The sequence below is a fragment of the Nomia melanderi genome, chromosome 4 (assembly GCF_051020985.1).
Source record: "Nomia melanderi isolate GNS246 chromosome 4, iyNomMela1, whole genome shotgun sequence".
NCBI classification, from domain to species: Eukaryota; Metazoa; Arthropoda; class Insecta; order Hymenoptera; family Halictidae; genus Nomia; species Nomia melanderi.
Genome location: NC_135002.1, coordinates 17,395,655 through 17,412,700, shown reverse-complemented (window position 1 = coordinate 17,412,700; position 17,046 = coordinate 17,395,655). Strand labels below are relative to the sequence as shown.

At 37.3% G+C, this 17,046-nt stretch overlaps 1 protein-coding gene across 1 annotated transcript in view; it reads right to left on the bottom strand.

Moving 5' to 3' along the window:
• Positions 1-17,046, bottom strand: part of mbo (nuclear pore complex protein Nup88) — a 110,820-nt gene that overhangs the window by 29,161 nt on the left and 64,613 nt on the right. The window contains exon 2 of the mRNA XM_031972749.2: positions 911-1,080. Coding sequence (XP_031828609.1) covers positions 911-1,080 — 170 coding nt within the window. The remainder of the gene's footprint in view (positions 1-910; positions 1,081-17,046) is intronic.

The following is a 17,046-nucleotide window of genomic DNA, read 5'->3' as shown; positions in this document are numbered from 1 at the left end:
AGTAGAAACATTTGATGGGAGTATACGCATAAAGAACCAATTAAATAGTTTGGTATTAAAAGTTGGAAATAATCAAAAAGTAGAGTTAATCACTTTGATCCGTACGAGGTCATAGAATTCATTCGATTCATGTGTGTCTTGTTATTGTTAAGCTTTGTTTTAATTAGATTGAAACTTAAAGAAGTTAATCCTGGTGCGTTCTTAAAAAAAAGAAGAAATATGCTAGCTTTTATACAGTTAATTAAAAAAATATAATTAATTGAACTTACAAATGCTTAGTGAAACTTTAGTAATCCAAACAAGCAATTAATAAATTTTGCATATCTACTTGTTGTAACATTCCATTTTGTCGTGATATTTTTAATGCTATAAATAGATAAACTGTTCTGTGAAATAAATGATTGCGCGTGAAAAAGGCAGACACTGAAGTTTTTAATTTGCCTCATATGTTAGTATTATTATACATTAAATATTATTATTAACAAGAAGAAAACTAAAAATTAAAATTGAACAATTAAATAGTATTATCTTCAAATATTGAAACGCTGTCTGCACATAATTAATTCCTGGCGCACACAACCTTCTCGCATCTATGATCTCCATTACGCAAACCACTTGTTTGATCAGAGAAGGGTTATAGAATGCTCGTATAGGATCAAGCGCGCGTCCTGAATTACTTGTTTGACCAACTAAAAATTGTTGCAATCCTGATATTATTATAATTAGTTCATATTTTATTTATAAGTCTTATTAAGTATTATATTGACGAATATATTAACGGATAATTATAAGTAATAGTACGATACTTGTTTAGCTAATGATTTCATTTAACTACTTTAACTATGAATGAATCCAATGAATATCATTGAATGACAATCAGCGAAAATTATTCGGAAATACCGCTACTCACACACAAAGTATCTCCTCTTTCCCGTCTTGGAATAGCCCTTCTTTGCCCCATCGCTTAGGCAACTCCATCAGAACTATACCCATGTTACCCCATAGCACAAGTTGCGTGCCCGTCTCGTTGATCAGCAGATTTTTAACTTCGAAGATCGGTGGATCTGTGGGACGAAGTTTCTGAAACAAAAATCGAAGAAAATAATTTTGATCGCTATATTAATGTGTTACAAACAAAATCAAATATCGAATACGAAGTGAAAACAAATATAGAACAAATAGAAATAATTCTATACATTTCATATTCTTTGCACGGTTACTAATTTTTAAGATATGTAGTAAAATAGCTAGGTCATTTTGAACACTATAATTCCGCATCATCAATATCCACGTGAATAGTTAAATATACAATTGCCAAACGTTTGCACAAAATCTACATCTGCAGAAAGTTTCTTTAAAATGGCCGTGTGATTCTTGGATGATATTATTGTAAGCAAAACTTCTGTCGATTGTTCGTCGTGCAGCATTATAATTTTCATTTTCAGCGGTAACGAGATACTCTTGAACCCCATAACTTCCACTTTTACCCTCGCCCGCGCATCGTCTATCGATTAATAAACTTTATAATACGATCCTACTTCTCGTTTGTTTTCCAGTTTGATTTTTATCACGGCGGCCCGGGAAAAAAGGCAGGTGCACGACGAACCTCCTCCTCGTGCCGACCCCCCGCCCTCGAGATTTCTCTTTAACATCCCCTTGCCACGGGTCCCAGCCGACCCTCTTTCGTCTTGATATTTAATTTCGAACTAAGTTCGCAAACGCGAACATCATTACGCGTCGACATCCCCGCAGGTAGGGTATCGGCGCGTATCAAGGGGCAATTATTTTTTCACCCGGAGGGTAGTTTCTGCTAAGACGAAGGACGGGAGCCGAACCTCCGCGTTTTCCGATCTTTTACCGTAATTCGAACTAAGATAGCTGTGTTTGATTTTCGAATGAATTTATAAGGTTGTGTACTAATTTTATAATTAGACGAATCAAATTGTTTACTTGTAATAAAATGATAATTAACACATTGCGGAAGGGCCATAACACACGTGATTGGTCACAAGCTCTAGAACAGAAAACACGAGAATTCTCGGCTTTTCATTGCTGTCATTTATCTGTTAAATGGAACTGACCACTAGGTAAAGTTAGAAATAAAAATACTTCCGACAAATAAATACAAAATTGAAACTAAAATGTGCATGGTTCAGAATGTTAACTCAATCTGATTAGAGTTTGGAGAATTCGCTGATAACTCTTGCTGTTTCCGCATGGACATGTTTTTTTATTAGTTTATAATATTTTAATAAGTTTTTATGAATTGTTACTACCTAACCCTTTTTAGTGTTTCTGAAGTTATAAAATATTTAGTAAATGTTTCTGATGTATTCAATAGTACAAACGTCTAGAAATTCGATAGTATTTGATCTATTCCCTTATTCTGGTATTTCGTAAAATAATTTTCTTGGATTGTTTTTCAATGTGTAACTACTAATTGTTTTATTAGCTTTAAAGTGTGGCACTTCAGTTTGCCTCCTGGTCGTATCGTGAAGCCAGAAAGGGTGAACGTAGTCAGTGCTTGTAACAGACATCCATAAGATGGATTTGAATGCTCCTTGTCCGTCTCAGCCGGATCTAGCTCTTTGGTCTTACCTTTTAGTTAGACTGAGTCATATCTCTAGATAGAATTTTTAAGAATTTAAAAGAAAACATGCGATAGTTCGCTATGTTGTAGACATTCGTCACTTAAAATTAGAAAAGTCTTTTTACAATGATAAAAACACGATTTTATGAAAAACTATGAACAATTACCATTGCCATAGGTATTCAAGCAAACAAGCATAACACAGTAATAATTTTAACAGTCATAACAGTAAATTTTATATATTCTACATACTTCTAATGTTTGTACGGTGAGGTTCACCTTATTTATGATAAATAAACATAAACGAAACGTTTATAAAATATCAAAAGTTTTTACTCTTTTTGTAAATCCTCGAAATTTAATACAAGTTCTATCTTTGTAGAAAGAACCAGAACTGTTAGATTCGGACGAAACCTCACCAACCGATGAGGAAAGCTCATAAACGTAGATACAAACATCCCACGACGCTATTTCAATTCAATCTCCGTCAGGAACATTCCGTTTGATTTGTAGACCAGGAAAACAGTGTGAATCTAAACAATCCGGGCATCGAGGAACAAACGCGATGCTGTAGCAGGTTGAAAAGTTTTCTTTTCATTAAGACTTATTCCCCAAGGACGATGGCGGTATGCAACGCGGGCAAGACACAGCCAGCCTCCTTCGCCCTCTCCCTCGCAGTTAGAAACACATTTATTAACGGCAGCTCATCTCATCCTACTGTTAAGCACCAGTAAGTGCTCTCCCTCTGTTATCCTCTCGCCGAGAGTTCTCTCATTCACTTTGCTGGCTGTCTGCCGTCCCGTTCAGGGGAGAAAGAAAAAAGACGTCACATCGTCGACGCCTTATTAATTCGGGTGTTGCGTGGGTGGGGGGTAGCAGCTCGAAGAAGGAAGGTGTCGCGGAGAGAGGCCCTTTGAAGAAATTAAAAGAACAGAGGGTATAATGTGAACACATTCATCCCCTGACCCTCTTTTTTCAGCTACCACCTTCCACCCCCTAAACCAGTGTTTCTTCTCTCTCTGTGCCATTGCAGAGTCAGCATCATTAACTCCGCCGTTCCGGAATGCTTTGCTGAAGAATGTCAGTCGGTGACGTCTCGAGACCTGTCATCAAGGTTTCTTAAAATCTACTGGTGTACGTTTATTCGCTTTTCTGTATTTTCATTTTGCCTGTCTTGTTGAGGGATCGCTAGCAGCCGCGCTGTATCATCTCTGCGTTTAATACTTTACTCGTTTATTTGGATTCGGGTGGCAGAATACTTTGTATAGACCATTTTCTCGGTTGCATATGGAATAATCGAATTGGGGATCTAGGAGATGCAAGAATGTTAACACTTTGATGTTGGCATAATTACCATTAAGACTTTTGCGTGTCATCGGTTTAGTATGTAAATGTAGGTAAAGGTGAATTTTGGTGGAAACAACATACTTACTAGAGAGACTATTGCATATCTGTTCTATGTTGCTCAGGAGAATAATTTTGATTGACAATTTGTTATCGTATCGATGAACAGTAAATTAGTACTGAAAATGAGATAAGAGAATATGGAAACTGACCAATTAGATCGATTATTCTTCTCAGATCTTTTCTCCTGAACAACACGGAGTACCTAATAGACGATCTAACAAGTTATTGCAGAAAACATCTATTGTACGCCTTTTATGTTAGCTCCATTGGTCTTAGGTTCCCACCGTGCCTTTGCTTCTTCGTTGTAGAGGCGAAAACAACAGACAATCGAGCGGCGACGTAATTTTTCACGAATTATTGTAATTTCTACAGTTTGTCTCTTCCAAGCGTAGCGTCGATGATTTAAAAGTGCACAGGGGCAAGGGGACTCTTCCACTCGCGACGGTCGAGCTGTCTCGGCTTTCGATGCAATGTTATTATTTGCGCGCGCCAAGGCCCGAGGGCTGTGAGTGGAAGAGTCCTCTCGCCTCTCTGCATTTTTAACCGTTTGAGTCCCAAGCGGCGCGATGGTGCTTCTCTGTTACATTGTCTAAATTTTTATTTTCATTTTTGTCTAAATTTTGAATTTTATTTTGAATTTTATTTTTGTTATTACTTGCCTAAGACTGGAAAAATGTAACGATTGTACCATTTAAAATTTGGTTTTGTAAAAACAGAAAAGCGTCATTCAGTTTCTAAATTGAAACGAAAGAAGCGCGATCGCGCCGCTTGATATTTTTCGAGTGGGTTTTTGCAAAAAACCGTGGGACTCAAACGGTTAAACCTAAGGCCGATGGAGTTAACGTGAGACGCGTATAGTACCTAATAGATTATTACCCAGTAACTATCCGAGTGCAGTACGGCAATTAGTCTTAGAAATTCCTTAACTCTCTATCCACGATTCCACGTAGTCAAGTAGTATATCCAACGTCAAAATGTTAAGAGATCAATCGCAACGAAAAATCTTGATTTCCTAGTTTCCCTTTGACTAAGAAAACTGTTTCGACCGTACAGCTTCTTGATGACCGCTGATTCGGCAGTAAATGCGTTAACGTGAGTTGGCTACTCCGCGGAGAGAAAAAGGCAAACGCGGGAATCCCCGACTAGTCGTGACGCGCACTGCGGTGCGCACCAAAAGCAAAGACGGCAAACGAGCGCGTTATCCGAATAATGCAAAGCAAACCTCATCTGAGACGTAATCCGACATTTGTCCATATTAAGGTGTTAACGGGGCGGCGCGTTTTCGTTTCGCGCGTCTCCGCGCGTTACGCGCTTTGAAATTATATAGTGGGAGCATCAGTCGTCGTTAGCCGGGCTCCACCGTGTTAACTATGTGTATCTTGAGCACCCGTTACGTGGCCGTTTGTCATCTGCCTCTTCTCCTACATACGCGTTATTTTCCGTGTTAAGATGCAGGGCTTCGCGGCGAATGTTTCAGTTTCGGAGGACACGTTGTTCATGGATATGCGGCTGTTGGCCGAAGAGAAACGACATCTGCTGGCGACTATGGATTCGAGAGGATCAAGGAAACTGCGACGCGTTGTCGCACGAATTAACCGAGTACAGTTTCGAAAGTCCTCGCAAATTGTTGCTCTAACTCTTTGTCTCCTGATTTATGCGTGAGTTTTTGGTGTTGCCGTTTATTTGGGTACTTCGGATGATTGAATGTTGCGTACGTTAGGAAGGAACATCGTTCAACTCGTACGAACCGGTTATAATGAAAGTACGTATGTATATAGTTAGATTATCGAAAAATCATATTTTGTACATGTTAAGAAAATGGAAATCTTATTTTACGAGATATCTTAAAAATTAATGGAGACAGAATGAAAATGGTAAATCGAAAAGTCCTTTATCTTTTTGTAAGGATTGAAGTAATGTAAACGAAACACTTGAAGACATTGGTGTTGCTCTAATGACTTTCATTTCATTTATTCTTTAACTTTTTGTTGAAGATTTATTAATAAAGATTATATACCAATGTAACAAATATATTTTTTCTCAATCATATGAAATTATTAATGTGCCAAAAAAAAAAAATATTTTGTGTAATCTAATTTTATTGGGCAAATGTTATCAACCCTTTTGTACTTAGGAAATATTATAGTTGTATCTGTTCCCTTAATGTTAATTCCAAATTAAAATCGTTAATTGATAATTGAAAATGATTAATTGTATGCAACGTATAAATTGGCTGTTCCTCCATGGAAGGTACTCTAACCAACGCTGCCAAATAATAATAAAATGCCCATTACAGGCTGATAATTGTATGTTTATAAGGGGCAGGAATTCGTATTGTCTTCCAGCGAGACTTACATCGTAAGCGACACACGCAACTTTATATTAAGCCTAAGTTCTAAACTAATAAGACAACAGCCACGACGGGACGATCAGGAGTAAGGGTGACGCTAGAAGGATCCAAGTTTCACTGAACAGCTACGAAGCGGGTCACCGATTACGACGTTGATCGTCTACGAGAGACAACCAAATTGGATAAGTTCAAGCAGCTTCTTCGCTGACTACTTAGACCATTACCCTCCAAGAATTTCAATTAGATATAGTTTTCGAATTCGCAAATCCGTTGAATGTTTGGAACGGCGGTGTTTGGTCCGACGAGGGATTTTACGGTACCTTGCTGGGCAACCAAAGATCGGTAAATTGTTTACTCCGGGTTTAAAAAGAAATACACTTGATCCTCAATTTACGCGAACCTTTTTCACGCGAGCCTCTTTTTTACGCGGTAAATTGGAACACTATTTACGTGGTAGTTTTTACGCGCGATCTCAATTTACGCGATTTGAATTTAGTAACAGCGAGTAAAATATACTTTTGTTTTCTAAAATGTCATTATTATTATTTCTTTTCTTAAGCTATGTGAAATAAATATCTATTTCTAAAACTTATACCAGCTTTTCTCTTCAATAGTTTGTTATCTCTTGTACTGACAGGCTCTATTTACGCGATTTTGGTTCGTGTAAATCGAGGGTCAGGTTTACCAATTGATTCGTGTTCACTCTGACGTTGTTTCAGAGTGAAGGCATAAAAAAGGTCAAGCAAAAAATAAAATTCAATCAAGAAGTTCGTAGTCAACTGTAGCCAACAGATTTAGTATATAACGTATAGTGTGCTGTACATAGATAGACGATTTAGTTCCAATAGTCTGGTCAAGAACCAAGAATCAAATTGCTTTATTTGAGTCAACGTATATTTCTTTTGTTTGTCGAGACTATTGTTACTGTTGGACTGATCTATGAAGAAATATCATACCACGTTCATTTTATACGTTAGATTAGTAACAACTACAGTTTGCTCCCAAAATTATTAGCATGAGAATTAGTGTCTATGGTTGGTCGAATAGTTTTATGATTACTGCATTAAAAAAAATTAAAAGAAAAACAACTGCTGCGTTCGTTAGGTCCACTAAAAAGATAACTTTCAAAGAATAAATCAATATTGTACCGTGACGTAGCAGTATATAACAATGGCACAGATTTGTACTGACACTCTCTTATCTGACAGTTAAAAACCCCTATCAGATACACTCTAACTTTATACCCTTTAATAAACCAAATTTAAGAACCACTAGTTTCGGACACAAACGCAATCAATTACGACAGAAGCGACTTGATGAAAGAGCAGGCACAGCCAGAACTCGGGAAATAGGCAGAGGACGAGGAAAAAGAAAAAGAAAACACGCGACACGGTAAAATTTGTAAGCAACAATTCTTTCTTTTTATTGCTTATTACATATGAAACATTTGTCTCATTATAACTACCAAAGAAGATAATTAACATGCGATACATTTTCTACATTGTTTTACCATAAAACCATTCAAACCCTCCAATCCCTCCAACTTCCAACATTTCTTACAACAAAACTTAGTCAGGAAACAGGTAGTCCGACTAATACTAAAATACCCATTATTCATACACGATAACTTCATAATCCTACCCCGAGATCACCGTCGCGATCAAGCATATGGCATTTACAATCCCACAAAATTCAACAAACTATCGCTTGCACCTGTCAGTGTTACCGAGACTAACAGAAACGAATCATCCACTTCGTAAGATGCGTCAAGAACGTCTCGCTTTCATTTTCTACCAGAAACATAACTCAGTCATCGTATTTTACATACATCAGAGCGGATCGAAAGTCAGGAAAATTATTCCAGAAAATCATTCAACAACGCGAAACGATATGAAGATACACCCGGTATACGCGTCGTTTTCAGTGAGAAAGAGGTAGGGAGGCCCGTTAGGTGGTCGACGTCGGGTGTAAATTTGCATTGAACGAAATGAGGCGCTATGGGGCATTCCAGTCCGAAGTTAATAGCTTCCCAACGATTAACTGTATCTCCCAACCCACCGTGTCTACCCAGCCTCTTCCTCTCTTTCCCCCTGACCGACGCGTTCATTCGACGCGTCATGCTTGCTGGTCCCGTCTCTTTCCCACGTGGACCTTCCCCTATTCGTTCTCTCTTTCCCTGCGATCATCCCTCTTCCTCCGGGTCGCGCGCGCCCGCGTTGTACTTACCTATATCGTCCCTTCTAATAATATATGTTCCAAAGGTTGTGAAATAACTGACTTCGTCGAGCGTCACTCTTGACCGATGGCTTCTTTAATTCGATATCGAAACAATGACACCGCTGTTTTAATGTTATCCACCGATTGTTATCGTTTTCAGAGTGTTTTTTCTGTCGAATGGCGGATGTACAGTTTAACGCGACGTGTCCCAAGAATCGCTTGCAGCTAGTAGGTGCAAAAGGCGGTGCCTATCGCGGTCGCAGCCAATAGTTTCCAGGCTCGGGAAGGCGCCACGGGGGTTATAGGGCATAATTTAGTGGACAGTTTGATATACAAACAATCTTTAATGAAATTCTTGGTGTTCATTAATAACGCATTACAGCCTCGCGCGGCACTGGCGCCGCTGTCGGCATTGGGACCCGGGAATCCCGTACCCTCGCCCCTCTTGCTCCTCACACTACCCTTTTCCCACACCCCACTCGTGGTGTCGTCCTCCGACACCCTTTCTCGTCCTCGCTTCGAACTAATCCTTACACTCTCTTTCGTGGAACTTTTGGCACGTTTTATTGACGGAACCGTTGCCCCGTGAGTGTTTCTGGATGCGTTTATCTGTTAACACGTTGACTGCCACGAGAATTCATAGCGTTTTGTGTAATAATACTTATTCTTTAATAACAAAGGCAAATGATGTTGAAAATAATTATTAATACAGTAGTCATATTACGTTGTGATCTAGCTACCTATGTTACTAAATATTTTTATTTAAAATCAAGTTTTTTATTGTAATTGTTCTTTAACAATTTGAAATCTCCAGTCATCGGTGACCACTGTGTCAGTCAACGTGTTAACACTAAAGGTACTAGCACTTTATATAGTAGGAGCTTAAACAATGTATGTAGAAACTTAAACAAAAGGAAAGACAAAAACTGATAAACTGCTTAATCGGATAATATAAGAGTTGACAGAAGGTTAAATAGACGAAAAAAATATAAAATTTGTAATCAAATTTTAAAACCGGTCATTTGACTGGTCGCAGTACGTTTAGTGTTAAATGTATTTTCTTAGGTAATTAAATCAGTTGATGTTTGTTTTGATTGATTTTTTTATTTACTAGAAATATGCTGGTGAATGTATGCATCGTTGAAACAATTTAGGTTTTTGAAATGTGTTTAATGTTGCATGTATGAATGTTTAATACTGTGAAAGTTTGTATTTTTATTTTTAGTTGAAAATATGTATTTGTCATTTTCTGTGAATGAAATTAGAATAAAGTTTAAAAGTTTAATTGAAAAGGTATATTATGAAGCGTATAGAGTCTGTTATGAAAATTATAAATAACTTTGTGAAGTATTTGGCAGATTTCGATTATCAAAATTATTAAAATTTAAGTCTAACTAATTTATTTATTAGATTCTATGTTGTAAATTGTTGATTGACGTTTTCATATTCTTCAATGTAAAAAACAATTAAAAGTAAAAACCGTTTTGAAGACTTTGTAACGATTCAATAATCTTTTGACAGATGAGCTAAAATATAATATTAGTTAATCAAATATGTTCCAATCCTTTTAATCGTTCAAATAATTATTATTACTTGTACTGATTTTCAACGCAAGATATTTCTTCTATATTCTGTTACTATTAACAAACTGAACGGAACCCTCTTAATCATTTGCAAAGAAAAGTTTCTAAGATGCAAATAAAATTTCTTTTCAATGGAACATTACTAATTAGAATCAAGCACTACTCAACAATTTTCTATGTTTAAAAAGTTTACACTTTCAACTACAAATGTTCATTGACATAATGCTTAAGCTCGTCGGTGTCAACAATACGTCTCTTTCATTTAAAAATTAAATTTGTAACAAACTAAACACTGTGAATGCCTAGAATTATTGTTCAATATTAAGTTCTACATCGCTATAGTTTGCCATAAAAGTTACAAACAAAAACGACTATCGGTTGGAGAGTATTTGCAAGAGATAAGAAACACTGCGAGCAATGTTAGATAAATAATAGGGTAACGATGAAAACTAATAGGCTTCCCGGTGCAACGGTGAAACAGCAATTCGTTTTGGGTCTGGACGACACCCCGTTAATGAATCGACGTAATCAGGGGTGTGGGGTCAAGCGACGAATGACAATCGAGTTTTGTATTAATGTCCGACCATGCCGCGCCCATGGTCCCTGCGCGGCGCGTACGACAGTCACCATCAGCCTGATCGTTCGTTTAATCAAGCGAGCCGCTAACACGATTAACTTATTGCGTATTCTCGTCATTCCGTGCACGTGAGACACGAATCAGCGATACACAAACGCAATGTCCATTACGGCCGGTTCTGTCGTTCGCTCTCTATCTGGTTTCTTCCTTTTGCTCCCGTACCTCTCTGTTTACCCACCTGTCGCGTTACGCGTGCCCGTCTTTTCGACGAATCATTGGGCGCGTTCGCGCGACGATTTGATCAAGCCAATTCGGTTGTTTTCTAATTAAACGAACCCCTTTTTTATCGTCCGACGTGTCGTTTGCTCGTTTTACAATCCCTCGTGAATCGAGTTTCACGTATACTAGGTAACCAAACGAGAGTTTTGCACGGGTTTCCAAAGATTGTAATGACATTTCAATTCCTTTAATATTCGACAGTACCTTTAATAACTTCTTTTCAATGTAATGCGTTCCTTATATGTTCTGTTTTTAAAAGAGTTAGTTCTCTTTGTAGATGAACATTAATTTTATATCATCTACTTTCTTCTTCTATTGACACGTTGGTTATCAGCGTTTGTTTCAATGATGATCTCTTTCAGTATAATATGATATTCAATCCAACAAATCTTTTAAGCAAGTTACTGAAAAAATGAAACTAAAACGTGTTATTGAATTTCTAAATATAATGCTGTATCTTATAACTTTGAATAACAACATTTATAGAATTACTGTTATTTTCTTTACGTAAAATATAGAATTGTGGTCGTTACTAATATATGAATATTGATGAGCTGTTAAAAAACTAGGAGGAATTCAATATAGAAATGTATGTGTTCCTTTTTGACAAAGTATTGAATATACTATAATTTTTCCAAAATTTTTTTTACACCGAAATTTTTAACGACGAATGTGTAAGAAAAATTATGGATTCAACGAAAAGTTCAGCTCTTTTATAGTTTTTTAAGTGATGACCAGACCTCAAACATAATTAATTAACATTTTATTAAATTTAATAATAAAAGCTTTGTATAACACTATCAATGTTTTATACTTTTTATAATACACCGTGAAGCAGCCAGCTATCTCTACACAGGAGTTCAAGTAAGAAGAAACTGGCGCCAAGGTCCGCTTGCATGGACACAAGCTAGCCATAAACGTGAATGACCGTGTCCGGTGAACGATTTCACACTTGACGTTATACATATAAAAGTTGGTAGACAAGAAGCCAATAAAAATTTTCTTGAGAGACGTGTGGGATTGAAACACCACGTTTTCAAAAAAATAAACATTTTTTATTTTAATATCGAATTAAAAAATTGGCATCAATGTTTTTTCAATTAAAATTCCGCACAGTGATAACCAGTGATTACTCAGCATTATCACTACGCAACATTTGCCTTAATATTAGAAAAATACATAAACTTTCGTATAAAACCCTGAGATAACACATATCAAAGAATTCTAAAACATCTAAATCTGTTAACTGTGGAGTTTAGTTTCAACTCTCGTTTTGCGCGCTATAAAATAAAAAATTAAGTGTATATTCGCCAAACATAAAATGAATATTTTAAGTTTATCTGAAAAAAACAAGAATTCATCGTTGAAAGAAATAGTATCATTTCAAGCTTTAAGATGACGTATATACTCGTCAAACGTAGTTGCCCGGTTAAACCCATCCCATTAAGAACCACAAAACATAATAAAAAAGCAATCAAGAGCGTAAGTATGGTTTCAATTATTCCCACATAAATTTGTGGTTCCACAAATAAGCTTAATTTCATAAATGATTTAACACGCTCGTTAAAACTCCGAAGTCACCAGTAGCAGGTTTGCATCGCGACAACTAGCAATTTTCAAAGCTGAACTATGCGACATTTGAAAATATTATAGTACACGGGCGTAGTATCAAGGATACAGTCGGAGAGGAAGGCTAGAACGGGATCAAATAGTCGGGGATGGACGATGGCGGTTATTCCGGTTGTCGGCTGGCGTGTCACTTCCGGGCAAACTGCATTTTCAAAAGTAGACTCGCGGCCCCGCGGTTTATGCGTGCGATGAAAGTATCCCGCGGGCCGCGCGGCGCCAATGTCCGGCCGCATAACCCCGCGGGCCGAGCACATAAACGCGAACGAACTGCCATGGGGTGGGTACAATGTAAAGATCGGTAGGTGGGAAGGTCAACGCCGGACACAGGGCGCATCGGCTTGGCCGGCAAGAGGAACGAAAAGGACGAGGAAGCGGCAGGAGGAATGATATCATCGACGGTGTCGGCAATGGGGGGACGATATAGAATTTTAATATAGTGCTTTACGAGCGCGATTGTCCGCCATTTTACGGCCGCTATAGGGCGGCCATTTAAATTCTTAGATCTGCATACTTTGCGGAATTGCGTGGTCCGGCTGGCACGACGATGGGTGAACGCCACCACGGGGCCGCCGAGTCCGGCACCATCAACCACCCAGCAGTTTCTCATGCTGTTTCTGTCGTTTTGTTGCGCACCCTTCGCGCTCGAACATCTCGGCTTCTCTATATGAATGCTTCATAAAATATTGGGTCATTCCGTAAATAGTGTTGCTTTTATTTTATTTTCCTTCGTGTACAACCGAAATTTTATCGCGACAATTGAATATGACACGTTACAATCGTTAGATGCGCTAATTAGTGGTTTACTGTTTGTTTTAGTACTAGATTTCTGAAAATGTGGGTATGATGTTTATGGATGTTTGAAATTTCAGGGTTAACGAGGGAAATATAATTTAAATGTAGTGTCCCGTTACTATTCTTGGTAAAACAGATACGAGAAATTGGGGAATGATGATAGATTGTATTAATGTACACTTGTAAACTTTCAACAATAATCCTTTTTTTGTAAGAAACTACAAGATCTCTCCTTTTTCAATGAAATGTTTGTATAATATTATACTAATACATATAATAAGTAAATAACCACATTCATCAGTAGCAATGTTTTCAAACAAAGTAGATAATACAAAATAGAGTTTAATAAATAAATCAATTAAGTGAAACTTTAAACATATGTAAAAATCTGAGAGACCTTCTTGCCCAACAAAGTGGTTTATACAGGTTAGCAATTTTAATGAGAAATTACGCTTCAGTGTAGCTTGTTAAGACATTATTTTTGTACGAATCATTTAAAAGCCTGAAATGACGTTACGCGAGAGACGACCAAATGAAAATACGGGGTTCAGAGTCACGTTGCACCGAGGAAATGACCGAGGGGAAACTCGCGTAGCACCCTCCCACACGAGCATCCGGAATCCCATTTGATTATCATAGAATTTCAGTTTCTTCGATCCGATGGCGAATTATTAATTTTTTCCTGGCACGTTCCTCGAGTTTTCAGCCAGTAGACATAATCACGCTGTTTGCTAGCGCGAAAGTGACTTACGGCCGTTATTACCGCCCCGGATAGTCGTTCGGATCATTTCGCAGCAGGATAAATGCCGACGTAAGCGCGGGAAGATGACGAATATGCTGGCTTTATTGATACCAGATACATGGAATTTTATTGCGTCGTTATCGCGAGAATTATGGGCCGCTTTAAATTCTCAATTCTCTTCATTGTCTTATTAGAATCGTTACAGAGAACTTATAGCCACGGCTGGAAGAACGAGGAACTGTTAATGAAGTCGAACACCGAAGACTACTCTGGATAATTGCCTAATTGAAATGTTTATTTCGAAAATTTCGAAACAATAGATTGGTTTTGAAATTACCCTCTATACGATAATATAAAAAATGTGCTTTGGAGAATTCTGATGATTTCAAATGAACGAAAGATTCAGCAAAATAGGCGTTGAATAAGTATCTTAAACGAATATACTGGTTCTCTATGAAACAATAGTAATATACTATTTTAAGAGGAATTGTTGAAAATTGTTTGTAACCACGAAAAGAAGGAACGGTAAAATAATACTATACATGATAATTTAAACTGAAAAATTATAATCTTCTCACTGCTATTTTAATTATCTTTAATGCACAGAACGTTAAGGGCACTGATTACATGATTGTCGAATTTAGAGTATTACATTTCAGTTAAGAATATTTAAGAAAATTATTTGCTTTAATAAAAAAAAAAACAATTTTGCTTTGTATTGAGTAATAATACCTCAAAGATAATGTACATAAACGTGGTTAAATTCAATACATTCTTCAAGACTTTCTCGAATAAAACGTTTGTTCCGTTTTCTTTTATTCAATCACTTTTTCATTTTTTCAACGACGCTTTTGAACTTGTGAAAACATAACAAAATCGTCACTACCGTACGCGTTACTTTCTAAATAATTTGAGTAAGCGAACAAACCCAGGACCACCTTGTAATTTCAAAATTCCACGCGTGAAAATGATACAATGATATAAAAATCGTTTACCTCCAAATCCTTCCCGATTCAACCCATAAAAAACCACCACACGCGCCCGTTGCATTAGCACACCGATCTAAATCAATTTATCCTCTAAACCAGGCCCCTTTAAGTTCCCATAATCATCAAGAGCGGCCCAGAAGCGTCTCGACAACAAAAGGAGTCGAAGAAGGATGTTCATGGAAAGTGGAAGGATGAGGGAAAAAGGGAGGTAGAAGGAGGACTCTCCCTTCCACTCTATCTATCTCCATCCCTCTCTCTCTCTCTCTCTCTCTCTCTCTCTCTCTCCCACGATATAAGCCGTATCAGTTATAATTTACAATGTTATGGCGATTTTATGTATATCTTGGTAGAGCCATGCTCCCCCGCGCTGAGAAGTATTATTTAAATTAAACGGGGCTAAACTAAGCGAACCGGCGGCATCGAAGTGGCGGAGAGGTGCCGCGCGGTGGTATGCAAATTATTATCGCGGAGCGATAATTTAAATGCATATTTCGCCTCCTATATCATTTTATTATTGCCAGGCCAAGTTAAGTCAGTTCGTGGGCGAACGTTTACGGGAACAGCCGCACCCTGTAACTACCTTGGCCCGGTACAGCTTGTATTAGAAACGCTATCGAAGCGTTTTCCCCATATAATCCTCATTGTTACTGCCTGCGGGACCATAATATCCTGTCGGGTAACGGCTACCGGCCAGGATTAATACTCGACGACTAATTGTATACCGCAGGAACTGCCAGCTCATCCACCTTTGCCACCGTCTTCAAGACATCTACGTTGCCCGCCTATGTCCCGCCGGTATTGCGCTTAATGACACACTCGATTAATGATGTTTGCTGGACGTTCAAGCTTACCATGATCCATCGAAGCGGAGTTCTTTTTTCTTCATTGAAATGTCATTCTCCTACAAATGATGTTACGTGGTGGTTCCATGCGACAAGGGGATGTCGCGGGGTGACTCGGTGGTTTTTCAACGTAATTAACACGTTACTGGATGTGAATTGAGCGGATACATGCATAAAGCTGGTCAGTTTAAGCTTGAATTCTTCGGTGATATCGGGGGTTTCGATTATCGCTTAGGAATGAAGGAAGTGGAGTAATGATTTAAGATAATTTTTTGTAGATTATAAATAATTTTGCGATCACTTGTTACTAGAATTAATTTAATTGCCGCGAATGGGCAAATCGTTGATGGAACGTTAAACGATGAAAATAGAAAAGATAGAATTAATATTAAAATTTACTTACACTTTATATGAAATTTTAATCGTGAATTTGTAGAACAAAATTGTTCTGTGGTTAATACGTACGGAGATATGTTCGGTGAGTCAACAAACATAAAATGCCTACAAATAATTGCATTCATTTATAAAGGTGAAAATATTAGCTTTGAAGAAATTAATGTTTCTGCATCCATTAAGTCCCTTGTTTAGCGAATTTTATCGCGACTACGTCCGCTACACTTATCGTGCCGTTAGTAATTTCGAGAAAGATAATCTACTTGTCTCATATAAATGTTTATATATCACATAGATGGAATTTTGTTAAGGATTACGTTATATTGTATTTTATGATACGCAGAATGTGTAATATTTGTTATTATAAAATAAGGAGTTATTTTATCAAATTAATATAACTTTACAAAAGAGTACGAATAATTTAAGGGCAAAATCATATTCTTTAGTAAAACTTAAAATAACGGTTTGCGTGTTTTGATAACTGAATGTTAGATATTTATTTAATTTAATGTCGTACTCGACACAGTATTTCAAACTAATGAATTTAAATCATAATTTATTACGCACTGTATCAGTGAATGTAAAGTCTAATAATATTAGATTTATCTCAAAAATAAGCTTCCCTTTATCTTCACACCTTATCCAAATAATGCAGG